This window comes from Simochromis diagramma, unplaced genomic scaffold, assembly GCF_900408965.1.
Source record: "Simochromis diagramma unplaced genomic scaffold, fSimDia1.1 OVJJ01000618.1, whole genome shotgun sequence".
In the NCBI taxonomy this organism is placed as follows: Eukaryota; Metazoa; Chordata; class Actinopteri; order Cichliformes; family Cichlidae; genus Simochromis; species Simochromis diagramma.
Window position 1 is genome coordinate 11,257,559 of NW_024387423.1, and position 26,246 is coordinate 11,283,804.

Below are 26,246 nucleotides of genomic sequence, written 5' to 3' on the forward strand. Positions count from 1 at the left end.
GTTGCCTTTAAGGATCTCATGTGTGTCTATTCTCATGGGAGCCCTTTCAATGCTTTTGCTACTTGCCCTCCTCCTCTGCTAAGTTTCATCTCTCAAATGGGGTACTGGCTGTTAGCAGCTTCTCACTATCGCTCATTAAAGGCTAGGTCAACCCAGCTGGCATGTTTTGTTTTACCAAGCCTCCTTTTAGGGTTCAGTGTAACTTTTTACTTTAGATTTTCCTTTTTTTCTCTTTTTTCTTGGTGCAGAATGAGCCAGAAACTCAAAAATTGTAGTATTTTGCACTTCACGAGGGATTGGTCTCATTTACAGTACCCTAAGTTTATTTCTTTACTTTAGATTCAAGCTTCTACTTATCGAGCCGCTGCATTGTTAAACGAGCAGCCTTTGGAAACGTCCCTGCACGCAGGGCTGCATTTATCTCAGTTATTTCAGTAGGAGGCACGAGAGCTGTGCAAATCTTAAAACATCTAGACAGGATCAAATCTCTGATGCCTCACCTGGAGCGAGAAAAGTTGAAATAACAAATGTAAGTGTGAGGGGAGGGAGAAGAGAAAGGGGGTAAAAGAGGCCGGCTAGTTTTGATGCATGTCAGGGTGGCCAGTGCTGCAAAGCAGGGTCAGAAGGGGATAGAATGCGTTTGAGATAGAAATAAAGCCTTATTGCTTCATGGATCTCTACCGCAGCTAGAAGCCACACTCAGTCATTCTCATGAAGTGTGACCTCCATACACTATTAAATCTCCTTTTACTCTCTTAGATTTTTCTGAAACCATAGAGGTGAATGAATTACCCGAAGGCAGTCAGGTATGTGGCAGCAGTGACACCTCTCTGATGCTTGAAACACATGACCCGCTAGTGAGATATTGATAGAGCCGCTCTAAAATCAAACATATTTTATTCCATCATCCACACGCGTCACTTAAGGTATGACTTTTTAGAGGTCAAGCTATTTTTGTCGAGCCGCAGCGTACGGTGGGCTCGTAGGTCCGTTTCTCAATCCTTGGCACGACGCCCAGAGCGGGACTAAAGTGCAATGACTCCTTAAAGTGGCTTACAGTAAATAATGAAAATACAGTGAATATAAGATGTGTTTGCATTAATCTGGACAGAACGATGAGCACTTTGGGCACATGAAGAGCCATTTAAGTGGGGCGTGGGGGGGTGTAATGGTCCCTCGTGGACGCACATGGGAACTGGCGCTGGAGCTGGCCGAGCTGCCTGTGCCTATGGCGTGGGAGTCTATGTGCGTTTGGCGGCTCGTGCACGACAGGCCTCAATAGCTGAGCAGAGTGATGGATGATGCTGAGGAAGAACAGCGAGTGGAGCGTTTCATGCAGTTGTCCAGGCACGCCAGGAAAGAGAGGTAGAAAGAAAGAATGAAAGGGGGAGCGAGAGAGAGAAAGAGAGCGAGTCAGAGGGAGAAATAGCAGGAAAAAACAGAAGGGAAAAAGCGTGACAGGAAATCTGGGCATCTGCAGGACAGAGATAGGGTCACATCTCGACCGTTTATCAAAGAGGAAAGCAGATTTCACAGCTGATGGGTCGGCCGTGGCAGGTTTGTAGACCCCAGGGGCTCAGCTTGGCATGAGGGACTGGAGTTGTAGTTATTGCTGTTGCAGACCTGTTAACACAATCACACTGCACTGTGTTAAACACTGTTAAATGTTTTCTTGTATCACTCTTAGATCACTTGCAGGCTGTATAAAGTTGAACCCAAATATAGAACCAGTTATTATTTTATTTGATATTTTTAAAAAAATATCATATGGTTTTATTATGATGGTTAAACTGCACTGCAAGACAGATGATAGTCTGGCCTGTAAGCTAAGCATCAGACAGGACACTCTGCAAAGTAGAGGTGGACGCATTGATCCAAATATCGATAGCACCGATACCAATGTTGGTACTGATATTGGATCGATGCGCGATACGATCAATACTTTGTGTCTCTCCACTAAGTTCAGTATGCAGCTCACTGAATTGTGTTAAATGCATTATGTATTTGGAATAAAAAAATATAAAGATATACCTCAAAAGTCAGGTATGAAGAACACCTGAATTGCATCTATTTCATTTCCATTTCAGAATGCATGAAAAGCTGAAAGGTGTATGTTGTTGTGCTAAGTGAACATTGTGGAAATTCACAGTGATTGAGTGGTGATTGAAATGTGTTCAATATTTGCAAATTGATGATGATTCGTCTTATAAATCATGACACGCTGCTCTCCTCTACAAGCTGTCTTTTAGGTTAAAAGCATCCATATTGGTATTGGTCTCGGAAATACTGGCCCTGTATTTGCTTGGTATCAGATCGATACCAAAATTTGCACCATTGCAAAACAAGTGAAGGCAGAAGCGGAAGGGGTCAAACTGAGTAATGGACAAAAAGTAAAACAGGAGAAATAATAAAAAAAGAATAAAGCACCCAAGAGTTGGCTCAGAGCTCCTGTTGTTAGCTGCTTTGCCCGCTCTGCTCCTCTTCCTCCTCCTCTCCTCCTCTCTCCTCTCTCTCTGACTGATGAAGCTGCCAGAGCGCCGTCTCATCCCTCACTTCTCTCACTGATCAATCAGACCATTAGACTCCAATTACAGCCGCAGCCCTGGTGCAGGTGAGCGACGAGCACATTCAGCCGCCTGCCGACAACGCCTCCACCCGGCTTTCTCACACTCTCCAAATTAACGCAAATTAATAGTGACACTCAGACATAAATGTCTGCAATCGGGGGGCTAAATTAACAGTCTGGGTCGAAGCTATTGAGTAGCAGGTGTCTTTAAAAGCGGTAATTACCTATGCTGGACAGAACCGGGAGGAGAAGGTGGCCAACGGTTTGCCTGGAGTAAGAGGCCTGGCCCCGGTGAGCCTGGCTTCCATTGTAGGTGTTAATAATTGATTGGGAGGCAGGCTATTAATGAGCAGCAGATTTAGAGCTCTGTTGTAAATGTGTGTTGATGAGGGTGTTGCCGCCTCTTGTACAATGCCATACCAATGCTAATTACTGGGGCTTAGTCAAGGTGCAACTGTAATGAGTCTGGATTCAATAGAATTCTGCTCTTTATGTGTTTTGAGGGCCTTTTAGTACAAATTACACAGTAATTAAAATGCATAAGACTTGCCTAATTAAAGTTTAAGATCTGTCGGGGAGTTGTGTTTTTTTTTCTTTTTAATCTTGCTTTCTATCTTAATATTGTCGTATGCTGTGAGCTTAGGTTTATGATACAAACATATCTGCTACTGTAATCTCTGTTTCATACAAGGTCCTTAATACAAAGAGAACAATTTCAAAGACTGCAGGCAACAAGGACATTATAAAAGTCAATAAGCGCTACAGGCTAATTAAGCACAACAAGAATAGAGCCCGATGTTATAATGTTACCCTTGAAACATACATCATTGGAATCATTCTGATACAGTGTTTCGTATGTATATCTACAATATCTGAGCCTCGGTGGAATTGTTCTTTTTAACCTCTAGATTAAAAGCACCTCAAGGAAACAGCTAGCATTGGAGAACTATTAAGTGCGAGCAAGACAACTTCTATTACTCTTTCTTTTGCCTTATTCTGTCATTTAGAGCTGTTAGAGGCACAAAATGAAGTCTTAATTAATTCTTTTATGTCCGCTGGTGTCAGGTCTCACACTGAATCCGGGTCAAAAATCATATTTTAGTTTTAAAAAGATTGTATGAGAACATAGCGTTTAATGCCTGTGCGCTTACACATGGCGCCATGTTTGAGTGCACTTGAGTGTGTGTGTGCGTTTAGGTCATAGCGTTTGCGCGTTTGTGAATGTGCTGGTGTGTGGGAGGGCGCGTGCATGCGCCGGAGACTGCGCGCCACTTTTGGCTGTGAACAGAGAGCTTTAGCTTGTAACTACAGAAGAGCAAAAATGTCAAGATACTGTCCTAATTTTCACCTGGGACAGAGAGAGGCAGAGGCTGTCAACCGATGGAGTGTGATTATTGTGTAATTTAGTACAAGGGTAGGAATATGTGGCTGTGCAACCAAACAAAAAAAAAAAAGAAGAAGCAAAAAAAAATGCTCCTGAAATTATTCAGCCCATCACTCAAGCCATTTATCTCACCCCTTTTGCCCACCCTCTCCCTCCAATATGTTTATTGTTAGCTACCCCTAAACTTTAACAAGTGGTGGTGGATTTTTCTGTTTCAGAAATTATATTTTTCTTCTTGTCATTGCTTCATTAATCAAGAGGAGGCATTCTGAAAAATGTTTTGTTTTGGAGGCTGCAATCTATTTTGTGTGTGTGTGTGTGTTGTAGTTAATCTGCGCCCGTGGCAGGTTTCCCCTCCGAAACGCAGCGCTAAGCAGCGGTATCGCAGGCCTATTGTTGTAGCCTCTGTCATAGCAAGGAGAGCCTGATGCAGGCCTGGGCTCGCCTGATAAGGAAAAGAGGATTCAACATGGCTGGAAAGGAGAATCAGTGGGACTTGAGAGTGGAGTACGGATGGGGCAGATGCGCTCGCACACACACGCATGCAGACGCACACACACACACACACACACACACACACATACGTGCAAAGTCCCACAAACATACAGAATGATGCACGCGTGTTCTACACACATACAGTCACACATGAGCCGACACACGTACACAAACATACACATACAAATCATCACCATCATCACACTGGCACATGCCCAGGCAATTATTTACAGTAACATCCAATTACATATGCAAGAAGGCACCCCAGGATAGGACCTCTCTGTAGCTTAGCTGCTAAATCACATACACACATTCACACGCAGCCTCAGATATGCATGCACGCAAACAAACAAACTATTAAAAAAAAATAAGAAAAAGAATCAGAAGTCATTTATGTTTGCATTTAAAGGTGGCCGGCACTTTCTATCTGAAAGTCACACTGTCTTGGATATGGTTTGTGAAACGGCCGACATTATCGGGACTAACAGGATTTGAATTTCTGTGTTGGACACACAAATAATTTTGGCACGGAGAATGTGGCTTCATCTAATGAAATAATGGGCCCAAATTTTAGGCGGAGAACCAATTTGTGATTGCATGCATCAATTATTTCTTGGGTTTAAACCAATATCAGGGCTGGGGTCTCTTCAGATGGGTAGAATGGTAATTATCTGGCCTGTTTTCCCTTGCTCAATGTCATCCATATATTTATCGATGGCATTATCAATGGTTTTCATGTTCTTACATGAAAAGGACCAAACATCCAAGCTCGTTCCATTGAAGTAGCTTTTTAAATCGGGGCTTTTTAACACAGATCAACATGACATTGATGTCTGCTTGTGAGTCAAATGCAGAATGCAGAATTGGTTGCAGGCAGTGGCAGAAAAAACACACAACGATTGTTTTTTGGTGTGGGTTTTTTTCCTATTATTTATATGTTTCCAAGGCTTTACTTTCAAACTTTCTTTGTGCTTTGCTGGAACTCATTGCCGCCCACAGCTCCATGCATTAGCCGTGAAGCACTCAGTCAGTCAGCTAGTCAGAGCTATTATGGCCACAGCTGAGCTCCTCTGTTTGTGAGATAATACATGGTTGACTTGATCTACAAGTGAACCTGACATTTTGCTGTCTTTACATCACAACACAACTACCCAAACTGATATGGCAGGTCCCCTGATAAGCAGAGCAGGACTCAGTGATTTGCTTTGTGCTCGCTTTAATGGCTGCATGGCTCCCTCAAACATGCCAAGGATACTGCGACTTCCTCAAAACACAGATCCATTTGCAGCATAATTTATTCTACTTTTGGTGGAGGTGCATTTCGACAAATATAGCACATCTGGTTTTGAAATGGTAAAAAGTCTTTTTTTTTATGTCTGAATAGATTATTGCTTTGCTATTATTGCTACCCGGGGTAGCGGTCACGTCCGGTTGGGGGCTCTGTTGGCTCTCAGGTGACTGTTTCCTCGCGGCTGCGTGCAGCGGGGCTAGGGGAGGGTCTGTGCTGACGGACGTGGGTTACTGACCTGGCAACCTGGCTGCCCCTGGGTGGGTCCGGGATGGGCGTGAGGTTCTGGGGGCGCTCCGTCTCTGGGCTGGGGCCCGGGCCGGGCCTCGGGGGCTTGGGTCCTGGTTGGTGTGTTGCCGGGGTTGTGGGCGGGTGGGTGCATGGGGGCCCGGCCCTGGAGCAGGGTGCCGCCGGTGCGTCGAGCCGCCTGGGGGGCTCTTCAACTGGTGGGGGGGATGGTCACATCTTGCAGGAGCTTTCTTCTCTTCAGGAACTCTCTGCAGGAGGGGGATATACAGGAGAGGTGGAGGAAGATCTCAGCCTGGGCGTTTACAGTCTTATGTAGTCTGGAAGATGAGTGGATGGTGGGGTGGGTGCAGTTTTCTCTGTGGTGGGGTTGGGTGGACTGTCCAGGGCTCTGTGGAGCCGGGGGGCGCTACTGCACTGGGCCCCGGTCTGATGGGCCTGGGCCCCCTTTCCCTGGCGGGTCGCGAAGGGTGGGAGTGCCTACTGGGGTCAGCGGGGGAGCTGGCCCCAGGGAGGGGTTACCTGCCCCTCCCTTCCTTCCCTCCCCATCTCCAGCTGCCTCCCTCTTCCCGCTCCTCCACAACCACCCACACATGCAGGGCCTTGGAGTAGGGGTATGTCACCAGGGTGCAGAGGAGGCTACCCCCCCCTCTGTCCCCTTCTGGCTGCCTCTGCCTCAATTTTATCCCACAACTTAGACATTCACATTATTCACACTCTCATTACACATACATATAGGATCTTGGGGGTGGGCACAATCACGGAGTCCAAATTACCATCAGGGTGTATACCTCACCCCTGACGTCGTTGCCCACCTCTCAATTTTAAATACACTTAGTCATTGAGGGCTAGCAGGAGGGACTATGTGCTTACCTGCTGCTCCTTGGCAGGTAGCTCCATGCCCTCCTGGGTTTTAATTGCACCTTAGAACACATATGCATCAACACTACAATGAGCGGGTGGAGGGAGGTTTGGAGTCTTCTCCCACCCCCATTCTCTGCGGCCTGCTGGAGCGGGAGGGCTAGTAGGAGGAGTTGGCCGTCCGACTGCGGTCTGGGTTGTGGGGCCTCCCTGCTGCTGCGGAGTCGGGGTGGTCTGCCTCTCCCCACCGCAGGGAAAAGGGTAACACCACCTGGGTCTGGGTGCAATTCCCCCCTCCAGGGGCAAGGGTACCTAGACCCGGTTTGTAGAGTACGCTTGGGGAGTGTGATTGTGTGTACAGTGTCTCTTTATGTCTGTCTCCACGTTGGTTGAGTGTGGAGTGAGTGCATATGAGAGCATGAGGGTGGGAATGGATGTTTGTGTCTGTGTGTGCCTGTATGTCTGTGTCTATATGTCAGGTTGGGTATCAGACGCCACCTCTCTGGGGACACCTCAGGCCCTCCAAGGTATGGAGGCCTATCTCCACCCACCACCACTTCCCCTGCCGGTGGCGGACTCCCTCAGGTGTCGGTGTGTTGGTGGTTCTTTGTGTCTGGGGGTGGGCGTCCGGGTACACACCGGCTCACTCCTTGGCGGCCGCTTATCGGGGCCTGGAGCCTGGGGCTCGCTCGGACCACTTCGGAGGTGGGGTGCCCCCGGCCTCTCGGCCTGGGGCTCGGTCACTCAGGCACAGCTGGGGGCCGGCGGAGCTCACGGGCGCGTCACTGCAACTCCCCCTGGCTTCTGCTCCGCGGCTGCTGGGCGAGCCCTCATCTGGGACTCTCCTCAGCTCTTACTGGAACAGTGGCGTGGCTGCCCCTCTGTTGGTCTTCCATGGTCCCTTGTGTTCTGGGGGCCTCTGGATGTCTGGAGTTTTGATCTCCTCCATACCCGCTTCACACCCTGGAGGACGGGGCTGTGGCCCCCCCACACTCCCTAGCAGATCATTACATGGAGAAACCTTTGGAATGCAAGCATGCTGATCCACACAGGTATGCACACAGGTGTACACATGGGTATTCACAGACGCGGACTAAAGCTTTCTTGGCTGCTGCCTCAAAGCACACTGTGCGCTGTCTATCTTGCGTACGGCACAATATCGTTTATTATTTAGTAACTATTGATATCTATGACTAGCTAGTTTATTGTGATGGTGCTTTGTTTTCTCTATTATTATGTTGCTCTTTGTTGTTTGCTGTCTCCTCTGTTTGTTTGTTTTTTTGTTTGTTTGTTTTTTTTCTCCATACAGGTGACCCAGGAGTTTTTTTTTTTCTCTCTATTCCCCCCCCTTCTCACCGTCTCTTCTCCCCTTTGGTTTTCTTTCTTTCTCTCCCCCTCTTTCTCTCATTCATTCCCCCTGTCCTATTTATTAAAAAAATAAATAAATAAAAAATTTAAAAAAAAAAATAAAAAAAAAATGACAAAGGATGAACTGAAGCTCTGCCATCACGTAATGTCGCATACTGCTGTTTCTGATGTCATTTAGAAAAAAAAAAAAAAAAAAAAAAAAAGAGCTATTATGGCCACAGCTGAGCTCCTCTGTTTGCGAGATAATACATGGTTGACTTGATCTACAAGTGAACCTGACATTTTGCTGTCTTTACATCACAACACAACTACCCAAACTGATATGGCAGGTCCCCTGATAAGCAGAGCAGGACTCGGTGATTTGCTTTGTGCTCGCTTTAATGGCTGCATGGCTCCCTCAAACATGCCAAGGATACTGCGACTTCCTCAAAACACAGATCCATTTGCAGCATAATTTATTCTACTTTTGGTGGAGGTGCATTTCGACAAATATAGCACATCTGGTTTTGAAATGGTAAAAAGTCTTTTTTTTTTTATGTCTGAATAGATTATTGCTTTGTTGGAGTTACCGCAGAAGCTGCTGGAATATGTTTTTCTCATATTCTTTAACTTCAAGATCAGCTACCACCTCAATTTTCAAATTAAGAGTGCCTTTATGTTACTACCACTGTTCCAGAGGGAAAAGTCATACTTTTTATTACACCACACAGTGGAGGCATCTGTTTTTAATAGTCTTACAAGTGGTATTACAGTACAGAAGTATTATTAGCATGTAATCTAATTTAGAAAATTAAGAAAAAATGATTCATTGGAAGAAATGCAGTTATATATACTAGCAAAAACCTGCTGTGCGGGCAGTTTTTGCCAGGCCCAGTGTGCTTTGCTTATGAATTAAAACACAGGCAAGTGTGTTGATTGATCATTGCATTCATCATTGTATCATTGCACTTTTTAATCTTCATTATATCACTGTAAAAAGTCAGGTGGCAAAAAAGGCGGAACGACATACAAATGGCTAATAAACACATAGTTTTAGGGTTACTATTTGTGGAACACTCATTTACAGATACGCATCACAACACATTAAAAGTGACCCAACAACAGTGTACACATAACACACACGTAATGTTGCCATTTGTTTTGAGATCAGCCTCTACACATAATACTCATCGTTCAAAAAAGCATTATTGATTTTGATAGTTCTGGTACCATTGACAGTTTTTACAGTTTTATCCAAGTTTTATACAGATCGATTGATCGGATCTAAGAGGGAACAGACATACATAGGCGCGATAAAGTGTTTAGGCAAAGACAACACAAGTAAACACAAAATGCAGTTTCTAAATGAAGGTGTTTATTATTAAGCGGGGGGAAAATCCAAGCCTACATGGCCCTGTGTGAAAAAGTGATTTCACACCCCTGTACACGCATACGCTACGCAGTCTTAATCTTTCAAATTCAGGTCTTCTACCAGAGGCTTGGGAGCTTGAGGGTCCTGCACAGTATATTTGCTGGTCCTAGGACTGCGCTCTTCTGGGCAGAGATCTCAGATGTCGCTCCTGGGATGTGCTGGAGCCACTTGCCCAGTTTCGGGGGTCACTGCCCTGAGTGCTTCGATTACCTTGGGGTTAAAGTTTAAACTGTTTCAAGCTCATTATAATTGTTATTTGCAAAGTAGAAAACCAGGGGCAAATTTTGCACACACACAAAGGTAGAAACAATCTCTACTGTCCATGCTGATAAAACCTATTTTACAAAGCAGGAAAAGTGCAGGATTTCCTTCTGAAAGGCACTTTTTACTGTTTACTGTTCTGCTAGTAACAATATGTAATGTTAAGTGATTCATCACTCAGAAGACCATGTGCTAATATTGACTGAGTGATATTATTTAAGTAGGATGTTGCATGATGAACTGAAGTGGTGCTTTATTTCAAGCAAAGGACTAAGATACCGTCTCCTCTGTCTCGTGCTGCAGCAGCATGGTGGCTGTCACATTAATAAATGTTTCTTTGAAACTATTAACCTGTAGATGCATATGTCTGGGTTCAAGAACATCCATGTTTTGATCATTGCACAAAACAAATTCCTCATTCTGTCCTGTCTTTTTTTGGTATTTAGTTTAAAGTTAAAACACAGCAGAAATTGATTTCGACTGTTCTCCAGGTCTCACGCTTAAAAACATTACATTCTACATAATGGCATGACTTCATCCTCGCAGACAATCCAGATGTGATTGCTCTGCTATAACTGCATACTGCAGCTGTAATGCATAGACAGGTAACTGTCATCCTCGAAGAGCCTGCTCAGTCACCGTTCCGTGCAGCAGAGCAGGCATCAGTGATACTCAAAGGACCAGTGAAGCTCCAGGTCCTGGGGGGCCACTTTTCACACCCGCAGGGCTCAGGGGTGAGCTGGGTATCCATGTCCTTCCTCGCAGCTCTCTGGGTGTTTGCTGTCTTCCAGTGGCCCATCAGGGAGGCACTGTCTGGATATCAAACTGTCACACTGTGGAGTTGTAGTATCTGCATGCTTATGGTGTCTGTATGTCGTAACCACACACAAACAGCTTGATATGAACATTAACATTCATGAACAACTGTTCCATTTGGGATAGCATAAGTCATTCACTATCATTTACACACTTATCTCGAGAGTTTTCTGAATTTGAACGACTGCTTGTAGCAGATTTAGGGAGATGCTTCTTTACCTGAGATGTACCCTGCTTTAAAGCAAGTACCCAGAAAGTAAACAAGACTGATTTCCAGTCTTTACAGAATAGTCGGCCAGGCATCGACAGTGAAGCTCAGAAGTCCCTGGCTTCACACATATCGCCTTGTTTTACAGTGCGCAATATGTCTTCCCAAATGAATGATTATCCAACACTTCAATACACAACAGACCTCCATTGCAGCAAAGGCGCAAGACAAAGAACAAGAAGGAAGGAGGAAAAAGAAAGAATCATGGAACAAAGTTGAGTGGTGCCAGCTGCTTTGCCATCTGTCACTGTCATGGCTGTAACTTGTGATATGTTGAAACAACTTTCCTGTGAAGTGCTGGAGATAATCCTCGATTGTTTCCATTTGCAAGCCCCTGATAGTCCTCTTGGTATTCCAGTACTAAGTGAGTTCAAATTGAGGTTCGATGGCAGTTGCTGATGGCTGCCCAGTCCCTCCAACAGTTATAATTGTAGAAATTATATCCTTGTTGTCTCTTTTTAAGGAGGTTTTAGTTTGAGCTCTTTGTTAGAAGGCGAGGATAACGAGACTCTGAAATCATACATTATTCAAAACAAACTGCTTCCTTTCTCTTCTCTTTCCTCTTGGTCAAATTGGCAGGGGAAGTGGAGGAAACACAGAGGCTCAGTTGCTTCACCTCCTTTAGAGAAAAGACGGACACCCTACAGGGAGGCAAACCCCTGCTGGTAGACCTTGATAAGTCCTCGCCGTCCCCTGTCCTGGCCTTAGCCCTCTGATCTTCAGCCTGGTTGGCTCGGGGCCTACCAAAGACGAAGCCCTGTCAAAATGACTGGGCGGATGAGTAACCAAGCAGAAAAATCCAACTCTTCTCACAAAAAAATGAAAAGAAGAGCAAAAAACCCAACAATGAAAGGTTAGATAGGAAAACTGATAGGTAGTAGAGGAAATAAAGGTCTGGCTAGTGTCCATTCTCTCCCTGTTGGTCCAGCAGCTCCTCATTAGATGGACGCGTATGAGGCTGTCAAAGCAGAAATATTATACCGCGGGGTCGTCAGCAAACTAATTGGGTAACAAAGACCATTTCCAGCTCGAGAAACCTCTCTTTTAACAGTCCGTGTGCTGAGACTGATAAGAGAGTTCACGTCTAATGCATTTAGTGAAGGGCAAGTTCATCATCTTTATCTTATGTACTCAACTTGGTGTAAATATTGTTGTTTTTTTACAGTGAGACCCCGTTTCTCTCGAGTGCATGTAAGGATCAAACTATTGAACGCTGCGGCAGCGTGCAGGTGATCAGGTTGTATGCAAATCTCAGAGACCTTTGTTCTTTGTGTTCACTGTTAGAACAAAGTTAGTGAGGCTTGTGTTTCTTCACTTGATTCTTAATCTCCGCTCATTTTTTATGTATTGCGTTTTCCCTTCTGCTTATTATAGTTATTATTTGGTACACTTGGATATAGAGAAACCTCACTTTACCAATCAGGAGGCGATTCGGCCGCACAGAATGAAAGAGACTTCTGAAATATAAAATCACATACAGTAGATGCTAAGCTAATGCATCATGAAATTTATAACTCCACCAGAGAAGAGAGGGGAGTTCAAAAGAATATTAAAATCCAGTACCTAAAGGGGGGCACGAGGGTTTATCTAAAGTCAGGGGCTTCGTTCAAGCCTACTATTTTATTGTTTGTCTTTATTTGCTGCCTCTGACTGATCCTAGTCTTCCATGTGTGGTTATGAGAGCAGGGATTTGTTGTGACCCCATTGACAGATTGACTCCCGAGTTCCCCTTTTCTTCCTCTTTGAAGAAATCCCCCCATCCGCATGTTTATTCCCAACAGAGAAAGAGGTGGATCTGTCCAGAGAATATGCCGCCTGCCACCTTGACCCCCAGGGGCCTTGGTAATATCCATACAGGTGAACATTACTGGCTCCAGGTTCTCTATTATGTTCCCTCACACAGCTTCTTGCTGCTCGGGGAGTCAGACCTAACTCACATGCAAAAGATCAAACAAGTCCTTGCCAATTGAATTCAAATGGGAAATTTTTGAGTAATTCAAACAGTGAGTAGTGAAGCGACAGGGCTGTTCTGTCCCCTGACCAAAGCCAAACACAAGGAGTACACGTGTGTGTGTATATGTGAGCCCTACCTCCAAGACATGATTAAGTCCCGAAGCACATGCATTACAAATTCCACTTTTCCTTGTTTACATCTTCAAATAGTTCTCGAGACATATGCATAATACGGAGTTACGGCAGCACACGCGCATTTACTCGTGAAGTTGAATTACACGTTCGCCACTACAAAGAAAGTTGGAGACATTGTAGTTTTGATGCTGAAGGGCTGGGGAAGTGAAGACGTTTTATATACAGTATGTGATGAGGGCGGGCGACATGCTGATGTTAAAGGAAAGTGGGGTAGGAGATGGGAGGAAAGGAAAGGAAGCCAGTGACATGAAAGAAAAGAAACTGTAATGAAAGAAATGAAGGATGAGAAGGGAGGGCTGGAGAAAGGGGGTTGCTTGTCTTCAGGGCAGGTACAGCTTACACTAAACTGTTTGGCTTTAGAGTTGAAGCACCTCAACATGCCCGAAGGTCTTGAAGAATAGAGAATTGATGTGTCCCCTCTACCCCACCCACCCTTCTGAATCTCTATTCTTCACTCCTATCCCCTCTGATTGAGCAAGACGCAGATTCGTTTAAAAATAAACAGAATAGGGTGTAGATGTGCTATTTGTAATTTAGCATTGCTTCCCAATCAACATCCAGAGCAGCCAGTCATCAGTCTCTTCATATTGTGGCTTAATAAAAGCAACTGAACATACAGTAATCATGCAATGCCACCCATAGTCAGTATAAATACAGACCCCATGTGCATTTCAATGGAGCGAAGTAAGTAATAGCTAATGCAGCACATGAACTTTGATGCTTACAGTCCAGTCAGCAGGATAAAAGGTGATTTAAATGAGAAAATATTTATTTCCCATAGCGGCGCCATGATAGCGGCCAGCCAAATAAAGGCACATGCGCACAGTGATGGGTGTCCCTTTAAAGATTCCGGGAACAGCAGTGACTCTCTCAGTTTAATCGATTTTAAAATGAAAAGTCAATTTAACAAAGTTGAAAAGAGAAAGATGGGCTAAGGGAAGAAAAAAGCATTCTCTTGCACTCAAGCAGTAAACTAACTGCCGCACAGAGCAGGCAGAGATTTCAGCTGAATTATCTCCCACCTCACATTTGCTCTTAGGCAAGCAGTTTAAAAGCCAGGCGATTGAGCCAGTGATCCAATTTGAAATGCAGAAATGATTAGAGCAGCTTGCCTCATTTCATATCGAAATTCTCTGATTTATGACAGGGCACCAGCCAAGATCTATCTCTAAGGGGAATTAGTGTGCAATTCCTGCATATTTCTGTTATTTAGCCTCCCAATAGAAGATGCTATAGCCTGAGAGGGAGGGGTGGGGGGGATGAAAGCTGTATGTAGGTATCTTTTCATTTCAGCAGATGTAACCATAGCCATTTAGAAGAGGGGGAGAATGACACAAAAGCAGACTTGAGAAATGGAGGTATTTCCCACTTTATTGTGGATGTCGACAGAGAATCTTATTTCAGGGTGCAATGAAAAAAAATGCAGCACCTAACTAAGCATGTACACAGCTTTTTTTGCCAGCGTGGATAGCGGCGGGCGAACACAGGCTGTGAGGTTAGCTCCGGACGTTTTTTTTTTTTTTTTTTTAATTCAACAAAAAAAAAGACCCTTGCAACCCATCCATCCTTGAGGCTAAGAAAATATTAATACGCAGAGCGATAACGAGGGCTAGAGGAAAATCTCCCTTAATGAAATTTCCAGTTGACCACATGCAATTTGTTTCATCGCAGTGAACAACTAATTGCAATGGACGTTATCAAGGTGTGAGTGTGCTGTCTGCTGTAAACTGACTGGTAAAACAGGTACAAATCCTTTATCCTCACTCCCATGTTAGAAACAGAGAACATATAAACTCGACATAACCCATACGTAAGCTTGTATCTTTATATATATATTTATATATTTAGGCTGCAAATATAGTACTGCAAAGGACACGGCACTTTTAAAATGATTTGGGCACGCGTTGCCAGGTCAACAGTGGTCAGATGTAATGTGGGGATGAGAAAATGCCGTTATCAGCTATTCAGGAGCAAAGGAGGAAAAAAAAGATGGAAATAAAAAACAATTGTTGAAACAAGGCTTTTACTGTGAAAAAGAGGGCAAGGTTCAAAAATACTCAGAGTGATTTGACTGGAATATTTCCACTAGTGTTTTCATTTGGAAATGGCACTACTTTGGCACCGAGTGGGCGTTGAAAGATGAATGCATAAAGCCGGTATATGTCTTGAGATATTCAGACGGAGCGGTTTTGATCTCTCAGTTGTCTAAATCCTGCAGCTGTGGGATCAAGACGGATACAGTGCCAGTCGGTGACCTTGGTGGAGGGAGGGAGGTGGTGGTGGTGGAGGGGGTGGGCATGCGAGTGCGATGAGGAAAATAATCATTCCCACCGCGGTTTGTATCGATTTCACCTGCCCTGACCATGAAACGGGTTAAGAGTAGCCAGTGGTGGTGAAATGGTCAGCGGTGATATCATTAGCTTGTTGTTTACACAGGGAAGCAGGGAGTTAGGAGAAGGCTGAGTGTCACAAGACACTTTCTTCTTCACCTCCTTCAGCTGATCAGAGGATCATGGTATCAAGGAGGGATTAGTAGCGACTTGGGATTTGTGTGATTGGTTAATTTATTGCGGTGATGGCAGGTCTTTCATCTATGGCAACATTTAATCAGCGCAGCCACAGAGGCTATTACAGGTTAGCTCCTTTCTGGAGTCAGTCCGGCTGTGCCATCAGCTCTATCACAATTCCCCTGAAATTTCCAAATTATCTGGAACAGGCTTTAGCTTCTCAGTAATAAAAATTAGAACAGATTCCCGATAGAAGCTTTTGCTCACACAGGGCCAATTATAAATAGTACAGCCCTGCCTTGGAAGAAGGAAAAAGGGGAAGGAGGGGAGGAAAAAAATCCAAGTCTGAGAGATGTGCGCGGAACTTATCGTTCAGCCCCTGCTCCGCTCTGATCCAAATCCGTGTGGCTGAAAATTTATATTAGATTTTATCACAGGGGCCTAAGTCTAGAAAAATCAATGAAGGTTATCTTTTATGTTGCAGCAACTTGTGGAAATATTGATTTTCATTTTATAGCGAATTTGGAGCATCAGTTTGTAATCACTTCCTCGCTGACTACACTGTTTTGGTCACTGTATCTCTTACACGAGGAACGGTAACAGAGCTCAGAGGAAGGAAGAAAAAAAATAAAAATACCGGGAGAGTATTGAAACCACTGGAGTGAAAGCAGACGGTGGATAAACCGTAACACACTACACAGAGAGGAAGGCCGGGGGGGGGGGTTACAGGCTCTGACAGGGATGATAGTCAGTAAACTGATATTGTATCTGTATAAACACAACACATCGAACGTTTCCCTGTTAATAATATTTAGTCTTAATTACAAAAATACGTGTAGTCCAGGCATGAAAAATATCAGAAAATAACAAAAATGCTTTAGAGGAATTGGGGAAAAAGTAAGATCAGCAACTTTTCTTTCTTTTTTTACTGCCAACAGGGGTCAGCATATTTTCCAGTTCCCCCTCAGTGTGCTGTTTTGGGCAGGAAAAAGCCTCCCTACGTCACATCCCCCCCTTTTTTCTCTTTTTTTTTATGGCTGGCATCTCTGAGAGGAGTTTGTTTCCGTACAGCCAGTCCATCTCTGAGTCCCTAGCTCGAGGGAAAATCGCAATTTTCTGCCTGTCAATCTGCGTGTTTTTTTTCCCTCTTCTGGCCTCGGCCACTTAGGCCAACTGATCCAGTTGTACCAATGTTTTCATTTGCATTTGCAGAGACGCTCCTCGCTGCGGTGACGCCGCTGTGTCTTAATCCTAAATTTGTTGTGCGTGCGGTCGTTCTTGTGCGCTTCTTTGTCTTTGCGGGGGTTGCTACACGCAGGCTGCTTACAAAGCGCATATTGTCACTATAGATGCTTTATGTAAATCTGCACTGAGACTGGCTGTCAGGTGCTTGTTGCTGCTCACTTTGCAAGAAAAAGGGGAACCAAAGCGAATAGTTGACAGGGACAATTAAATCAAAGCTAATGCATCGTAAGTTTCTATTACAGCGGGAACCAGAGGAACAATTGCGATTACTGCCACAAGTCTTAACAAATTGTGATGGTATTTCTAACGTAACATGGGAAGATGTGTCGTTAATATGGCCGCTTTGTCTCTGCTGGCTACATTAAGAGCAGCTGGAATATCATGAATTCCCAGAGGTGCAGGAGGATGGCAGAGAGGCCTCTCGCTGCTGAATAAGAGATGGCTCCAGTCTGGAGATCTGAGAAAGGGTTAATCTGATTTCCATTTCAGATAGTCGTCCTAGCAACAATCGGCCTGGTCTGCTCTGCTCCTTTGACAGGGGTGTGAGATTTTCAGGTTAGCCAGATAGAAGACTTTATTGTGAGGCTAATTTGAAATGTGAAATTGCGGACGACTTAAATTACAGAGGTCCTCTCTCTCTCCCTCTCTCTGTCTCTCTCTCTCATCTGCTGCCAGGACGGGATAAGGAGATGCCAGGAGAAGGAATAAGAATATCAACAGACACAATTTGCTGTCTGTGTTTGATCAGTTTTGCCGGTGTAGTTTGCCAATGTGCGAAGCTATATATATAAAGAGAGAGGGACTATTTCGAAATCTGTCTCTATTGAGTGTCTGCGTTTGTCTTCGTCATTTTGCAGACAAGATCCAAACAGATTCCTATCAGCTCTCTCTGAGATGTATTTGCCATTTGTAAATAATGCTCTCTCTCTAAAAAAAAAAAATAAATAAATAAATAGAAATCCATGTCCTCCAGCCTCTGACTAGATGAGTTCATGGAAAGAGAAATGGGCGGGTGGACGAGTAGGAGGAGGAGGAGGGGGCATGCAGACACACTGCCGGAGCACAGTGCTCATCTCTTGTGCATATCTGTGCCAATTCAGACCTTTAACATGCTCAAGTGACATTTGCATTTATCCTTGAAGGTTGCTGCCTCTTGCGGGGGAGAAATAAGTGAAAAGTGCGCGAGAGGGCTGGTATTTTGCTTTTGCATTAGGCAGATGGACAGTGTCCTGTCACCGGCCGCCTCAGATGGGGAAAAAGAAATGAAGTGTCGAGATTGCAGCCCAACCTATTTTCTCTTAGCTAAACTGTTTTCTGTAGGCTCCTAATGAAGGGGAGGCCCCGGGGTTCAAAAGAAATGGCCTTAAAATAGTGACATTCTGCCTTTGAGTAATAGGCTACTGTACCCAGCTGCCTGAGATGTTGCAACAGCCCCTCCACCACCTCCATACACACACAACATATGCACGACGCCACCAACGCATCGCTTTACAAGAAGCAAAAGAAAAGGAGAACCAGCATAAAATAAAACAGACTAGAAAATCATGTGAGGATGAACAGCGCAGGCGAATGTGGTGACAGCGCAGCATGTGAATCTATTATAGAGGGTGTAGCTCTCTATCTCACTCTGTTTTATTTATTTATTTCTGATTCTTTCAGTGGAATGAAACCCCACGTTTGACCTCTGACCAAGAAGAAAAATGACCTTACACATTTGGAATAATTTCCCGGTATATTATAAAAACTCTGACCTCAATCGGCCTTTGAAATGGATACTGATTCTTTAAATTCTTCCCTGCTTGTTTCAGGAAATAGTGAGATCCTGGTGATAGCGAGGCACAATGCGCCCAAAGTTCACCGCCGAACACTTGCTTCCTTCTCTCTGAAAGTCACCGTCCTTTTTTTTTCCTTTCTTCCTTTCATTTTTTTATGATTCCCAGACACGTGAGATGTTTTATTTAATCTAGTGGATCTGTTTCTGGATCTCCGGGTTGAATCCTGGATGAAACAGATACAGTGCGAGCTCTTGCACCCATTTGCCATCACACCAAGCACTGCATTTGTCTGTTGGCCATCTCGCACACACACATACACTCATAAAAACTGCCCTGATTTCACATTTTCTCAGCAGTGTAGGGAAAAAAAAGAAAAAAAGGATTGTGCTGGACTTGAGTTGCACGCTGTATAGTTTCTGAAATTGCCTCTTTATGGTCATTCAGTGCAGCGGAAGAGCGTAACTCAGAGGTTATTAATGTTTCTTTAATCACCAAAATAAGCAAATGATTAGTGTTTGTTATCTGTCCTCGACCAGAAGACGAAGAGCACGGTCCCGGTGGTGTTGAGCGCCGGCCCCAGGTGGCTGCTGGATGTGACTTGGCAGGGAGCGGAAGACAACAAAAACAACTGTGTGGTGTACAGCAAAGGTAAGCAAGCCGCGCCGGCATCCTGTTATCTCTCTGCAGCGCAGCACACCACGCCACAATCCTCCATCCACTCCTCCTCTGCCTGTCTCTCTCCCTCTGTCATTCTTTTACTTTTTCCTCCTCTCTTTCCTTCTCTTCTTCTTCGCAAAGTCACAAACAAGCACAAATAATTGCATCTACACAGCCCACGAGGACACACAGAAAGGCGCGCTCTCGCTCCATATCTGTTTTCCTCATCCAAAGAGTCGTTTATATCTCTAAAACTCTGATTGGGAACTGAGAAACATCACTTGACACACAAAGTTAATGGTCTTTAGATTTCACAAGGTAATTAATGCCCCCCCCCCTTTCCTCCCCACACTCTTTTATACTAAGTGAATCCCTATCTCGGGGTAGATAGCGAGGAAAAGCACGAGTGGAGATGTGTTTGCCACTTTGCTTCATTTGTTCTTCTCGGCTAATTCGGCGAAGCTTTAGTCGTACATCTTTTAATAAATCAGCTGCATTCATACAACTTCCCAATGAGAAGTGGATTTCTGTAAACATGTGTTGAGGAAAAGAAAAAGGAAAAGCACTGCTATCTGTCAGAAAATCCATGTTAGTTATACAAAAGTAATCCAAAGCATGCAACCCCCCCCCCACCAAAAACCCACGACCCACTGTCACGACGATAAACTCCTCAATCCCCTGCATTGTGTCCAGCAGGGCCTCATTAAAGGAGCCCCGCAAACTGATCTGTGGAGAGCTGGGTTTGTTGCAGATTGCATGAGAAGATGCTCGCACTGTACACAGCACTGACACTAAAGTGTGGAGCTTCACTCCTCATGAAAGCGCATGGCTTCTGCAGCTATAATTGGGTCTTGACGGGTGTTAACCAAAGAGACACGGCGAAATAAATACGTAAATAAAGATGTGTTTGGGCTTCCGAAGGGGTGGGTAGGGGGGGCCTCTATTTATCACTTTTCAAAAATGATTACCCCGTGACAATACCCCCAAAGCTGAAATGGAGCTTCTTCTCCCTCAAAGTGAATAAGTGGCAGGAGTGGGATTTGCAACCCGGATTTTCGGTCTCCCAATTCTCATCTACTAATCACTAGACTGCACTGGGGAGTTATCCTCTTAACCGGCTACTTAACTTTGTGCTCTTTATCACCAAATCATTAAAGTTTTGATAAGCTGTTAAAGAAGATTATGCACTTCTTTAAAATCTTCTAATCTTTTTGCTCACAGAGTGACTGTATGAAACAAAAAGAAGGGCAATAACAGGATTTCTCACTTCTTCTTTTTTTTTCTTCTTGAGAATTTCCTCTGCCACTCTTCATACATGTATCCTGGCGATAACATCACACACGGCATCATCGCCACCTCAGCTGGGAGCGCCTTTGTTTGTCGCTTCCAACTTGACCTTATTAAATTAAAACACAATAACATCTCCAGACGACCCCTTGTGTGAGTCGCTCTTGTGCTCTGCTTGTATAAGTTCATTACTCTAAATCCTCCACAAGCATCAGCACATGCTTGCCACTGATAATAAGCGATAATAGGGGGGATGTTGAATACAAAGAATTAATTCAATTCTCAGAGTTAAATATCTCTTGTCACCTCAGAGAATCAGTAAGTCGATTACTCGGCTCAAAACAAATTTCGTCACCTCTTGTGGAGGAACGCGATCAACGTGTTGGACTTTGAAACAAACTTTTAGCGCACTTCAAAGATTCAAACCTAAATCCAGCCTGCGCTATTCCACACTTGACTCGAACTGGTCTGCAGCAACTTTACCCAAAGCGAGTTGCATAAATTGGGTCGGGTGTCCGTTTCTCTCGCTTTTTCTCTTCCAAAGAAAGAAAAAAAATTGTTCCACATTTTTGCTCCTGGCAACCTTTTTTTTTCTCCACCTGGACTTGGGAGGAAGTTGAGAAAGTGATGAAGCGTTTGATGCCGCGCGGCCGTTTGACTCTTACGTCCAGACTGTGACTCGATTTATGCTGCTCATTCTTCTTCATCGCTTTCCTTCAAATATTCCAATCTGCATGTGTGCGCACCCTCTGGAGGTGACATTGAAATGGAGTGCCGGCGTGCCGGAATGTCAAATCTTTGTCAAATTTAATATTGAATTTGGTCTTTTTTTCCTTTCTTTTTTTTTCGCCTGTCGTTTCTTTTTTGAAGCCGTGCTGGAATTGTGTTTATCACATTGACGCTGGCGCGGACCGACTAAAGGGGGAAAAAAAGGCTTCTCGGAGTCCGGCAAGAACTTTCTTCCCACCTTGAAAAGCTGAGGCCCAGATTGTTTATATCTTCACCCCTGTGCTGTGTTTCCCGTCTGTTGGCTGTTTCGTTGCTCCCTGAGATGCGTTATTTATGGAAAACAGTGAATATCTCAATACACAGTATGCTTGCAGAATATGCTTTGGCTCACGTTTCAGTGGTCTCGGCTTTCTTTATGGCTGCATGCAAAGATAGTAGCAGTTCACTTTGGATGCTTGCCAGTGTGAATCTATGGGGGAGTATCTCTAAGTAAGGGATGGTGATTGGTTTGAGTGGCTGTAGCTTAGTGCTGGACGCTCTGTCCTATGATTTCTGCATTGCTTATTTTATTTTATTTTTTTTGTACAAATGCTCATCCTCTATCCCCGAAACTTGTCAGGAAGTGTGTGTGGGGGCGTGGGGGATATGTGCAGAGCGAGGGAGGACTGGATTCAGCAAAAATGATTCCTCTGAGAGTTGTAGCCCTGCAATGTGTTATGTATAATACATGCACTGGAGTGTGTAACAAGCAGCAGGATGGCATAGTCAGGTCCCCCCACAGGGCGCCCCTGGTCATCAGCACCAAGAAACACTTACCTTATAATGTCACATATTCGACCCAGTTTTTGAGATGCTGCAATTCCTGTTGCTATAGCAAAATGATGTTTTCCCTGTCCTCTGTTTGCACGTCTGTATCACTTAATCGAGACGAGCAGAAAAGCATGAATATTTAAAAAATGCGGGGAAAAAACAAGTGGAAGACCATGAGTAATATTTGAGTCATTTAAAATGTCTCCAATTAAGATTCGCATTCGTTTCATGAATATAAATTCTTCTTCGAATTCCCCTTCCTCAAAATGAGAGAACAGCACGAGCCCTGAAGTGGAAGCGGGAAAAAGTGCAATATCTGTTTTTCCCAGGCTGTCAGCATGGCCCTGTTTGTTTTACATTAAACTCCCAGGAAGAGCCTTAGCAGCCAGCCATTACTAAAACTCTCAATTCCTACTACTGCGCTAACTCATTATCGAGAAATCCACCTGGAACTCCCACAATGCTCTCCTCCACACTCCGACAGTTTCTTTGAACCGCCGAAGTTATAGAAACAGGCAGCAAGTCTGCAGAGTAATTATATGTTACAGTAACGCCGGAGAATGAGGAGACGGAGCGAATGACAGACAGGAGGGAGGGAGGGGAGACAGGGGAGAATTTTCTGTACAGATAAACAACAGATTGATAAACAATGCAGCTGGAAAGTGGGAGAGATTTAACAGAGAAAACAAATTCAGACACATTATGATTTCTTTTCATCGTCCAACGTCTCTCGGCTGAACGTGTTAGCGATGGGGTTCAGATGTCGCAAACCCGCCTGATTGTGGATTTCAGCAGCTGCTCAGAGAGCCAGCGTGACCACCGATGTGCTTATGCTGTCAAACAGCTTTCTTAATGATAAGGTGTTGTGCTGTATTTCCTCACTTTAGTCACCTCTCAGAACTTTTTGACCCCTCTGCCCTGAGGTTAAGGAAGTCATGAATACATTCAATTTTTTATTTTTATTGTTAAAGCGTAGTTTTTCCACAAATGTTACCCAAACAGGAATAAATGCTCCTCTTGTAGGGGGACTTTTTGATCACATTTAACCCTTACAGCAGCAGATAGGTGTACTTCAGTGCCCATGCGTATGGTAAATAATTCAGGCATATTTTAATCATACTATGTTCCCATTATGTGAGGCCTTTCCTCTGCTGCAGGGCATCCAAGTTCAATCAGACACAGTCATATCTGAACTTACAAATAACAATAAATCAATTTGAATAAAAACACGACATTTTTTAGGAGTGAGGTGCCACGCACGATGATTCGGTTCATCCTTGCTTTGAACCTCAATTGCGCTTATACCTGATATCTACGGTAAGCCAGGTGAAACTATACACAGTTAACGTGACCACATTACGTGGCATTATTCAGAGGTCACCGAAACTTTTGGAATGTAAGCCTCTTAAGCCAGACCACATTCAGATACAGCATGTCCAATAAGTCTCCAGAGCAACTTGGCCACATTGTTCGTGTAGAAATTGACCAGTGTAACTAGGCCGTTTTACATAAGCTCGGACGGTGCGGAATTAGCTAAATCTCTGCGTCTTTGTGTCATTTCAGATTCTCTAAGTCCTCACAATCAGATCCTTTTTTATGCCTTCATTTGCTCTTTCCACTGATCCAGAGCAGCAGACCGCTGAGGCAATATGGTGAACTTGCGTGACCTGACAGGACAGATGTAGTATCTATCAGACTTTCTCTAAAAAAAAAAGAAAAGAAAAGAAAAATGCAAAGACATTTTGAGTTTTTCCCCCCTGTGAAATGAAGGCGTCAAACTTGCAGCGTTTCGCGCACTGCATCCTGGCAGCGTGCGCCATGAAACAGTGAGAGGAGAGGACTCTTACAGTTCAAAATTTAATTGTTCATTTCGACCCTCCTATTTCAAAATGACTGCAGCGAATAGAAGGTGCGAGGGTTATTATCTGTTATCTAGGAACATAGCGAAATAGTGTGACTGAATAATAACTAAACAACTGACACAATGTAAAAATTCCATTATCAGTGTATTAAAACAAAATTGTACCCTAAAGGAGTCCCCACCACAGCTCCGAGCAGCCGACTAATTATGTTTAATTAAAAGACAACAGAGATCAACAGAATCGTTTTCATTAGGAAATTATTAATGATTCCACTGCAGCAATAATTGATTGCACTGAGCCACGCGATAACTCGGTACGGTCAGGCTGGAGTGAGCCGTGTGGAGAGGAGCTGCTGGTTTTAGGCACGCGGCAGCTCCTGAGTGGCGTCTACACTGTCTTTGGGGTTTTTTTTCCCTTCTTCTTTTAGGAGAAGTTATGTGGCGGGTTTTACGAACAGGATAGGAAGAGGAGAGGAGGAGTGGAAAATCCAAATCATACACCAATCTGAGAGGACTTAACATCCCACACCTGCTTTTAGGAGGCATTCATGCACATGTCATCGCACATGACTGAGACAGGAACGCATACTCTTTATTATTTTCTCTTGTCTCATATTTTACAAACATAGTCAGGAGACATATTGAAGAGGGCGTTTTCTCTGTGATTTTTTTCTTCCGTCTCAGTCGTAAGCATATAAAGTACACGCACGCACACACGGCCACTTCCCACCGCTGCTCCATTCAGAGCCACGTGAAAGACGTCAGCTCCAGACGCTTCCTCCGACAGCCTTTTATGTGCATTGTTCTCCCACCGAGCAGGCAGTTTTGCCCATGCTAGACAGTATAGCACAAGCACCAGACAACACACTCTGCTACAGCATGCACATTCGCTACAAACACACACACACACACACACACAAAAGCAGACCAAACGCCATTACCGAAAATTCACATAATGGCTGCTGACACATATATGTCCATCTGCATTCAGTGCAGACTAAGCCTTGAGACAAAAACAACAATGCAAGGGGGGAAATGTAAAAGAAGTGATGGGCACTGATGAGGGACAAGATTGTTCTAGTCATGTCTCGCTGTTTAACATTTTGTCACTGTAGTCGCTGCACATTTTGTGTTTGTGTATGTGTGCTTGTGATTTCTTGTTTTGTGTGTGCGTGCGCACGCGTGCGCCTGCCTGAGAGTTTAGCCAGTCGTCCTTGTATCAATGCCACGGAGGGTGTCAGGCTAATGAGCGTGGGCTGTCCTTAGAGCAGGAGGGTTTGGGTTGTGCCATTCACTCTGCATATTTAAATGCCTTGTAGAGCTTAAGTAGGCCCACTTTTCCATGTCAGGGCAGCGTTCAATCCTGCTGCGACCATTAATTATGATACCATTGTGCTCCAGTGTGGCTAATAAGAGTGATGTATTGCACCCTCGTGGCATTATAATCATCTGAGTGAAGTACCTGGACTACACCGAGCTCGCTTTAAGCACCGTGCTTTTTAAAAAAAAAAAAAAGGGAAAAAAATAGTAAGTAGAGAGAAAGCCTCTTCTTCCCTCCTCTCAGTCTCATCTGCTGGCTATATTAGCTAGTGGTGCTACATGAGAGCGCGTCACAGATTTAATTTCTGTATAATTATATAATCAATGAACAGAAATGCTTTGGTATTGATCACGTAGGAAGGATTGTGTCCCTGGGATGGAAGACACACACACACACACACACACACACACACACACACACACACACACACACACACAATCGTTTGTGCTCCAAGTAATGCAAGTATGAGCATCAAAAGAACACATGAGTCATTATTTAGGATTTTGCCCCCCCCCCGTCATTCCTCTTCCTATCAGGCCAAGTACGTTCCTTGAGTTATCTGCGGTGCTTTCGCAGATGTCTTTGCACACAGAGCTAGTTAAGTGGATATTAAGGAAGCTGCTTCTTAGTATTTGCAGCATGTCTCCTCAGTATTGAATGTGTTCAATACAGATGGGGAAAAAAAGATCACATTTTATTACATTAATCACCGCAAGCTAATGTGATTATATGTACTTTATATTTCCCTGCTTAACGTCCCTCCCTTAACGGCATAATCAATGACCGTTTTTATATTCATTGAAAAATTCTGCAGATATGAAAATAAGCCTCTGTGAGGGTTTTTCTTTTTCTTTTTTTTTTTTTAATCTACTGCGGGATCTTGAGTCAGTAATTAAAGAGTCTATTCTGTGTGTCTTCTAAAAGCCCTTAGCCTGCTTTTAG

At 44.2% G+C, this 26,246-nt stretch overlaps 1 protein-coding gene across 2 annotated transcripts in view; it reads left to right on the forward strand.

The window, feature by feature from the left end:
- zfpm2a (zinc finger protein, FOG family member 2a) overlaps positions 1 to 26,246 on the forward strand; it is a 123,488-nt gene that overhangs the window by 59,520 nt on the left and 37,722 nt on the right. The window contains exon 5 of one of the 2 annotated variants that reach the window (XM_040012721.1): positions 19,179 to 19,287. In XM_040012721.1, the coding sequence (XP_039868655.1) occupies positions 19,179 to 19,287 (109 nt within the window). Of the gene's footprint in view, positions 1 to 19,175; positions 19,288 to 26,246 lie in introns of both variants that reach the window. The other variant, XM_040012720.1, reaches the window with a different exon arrangement.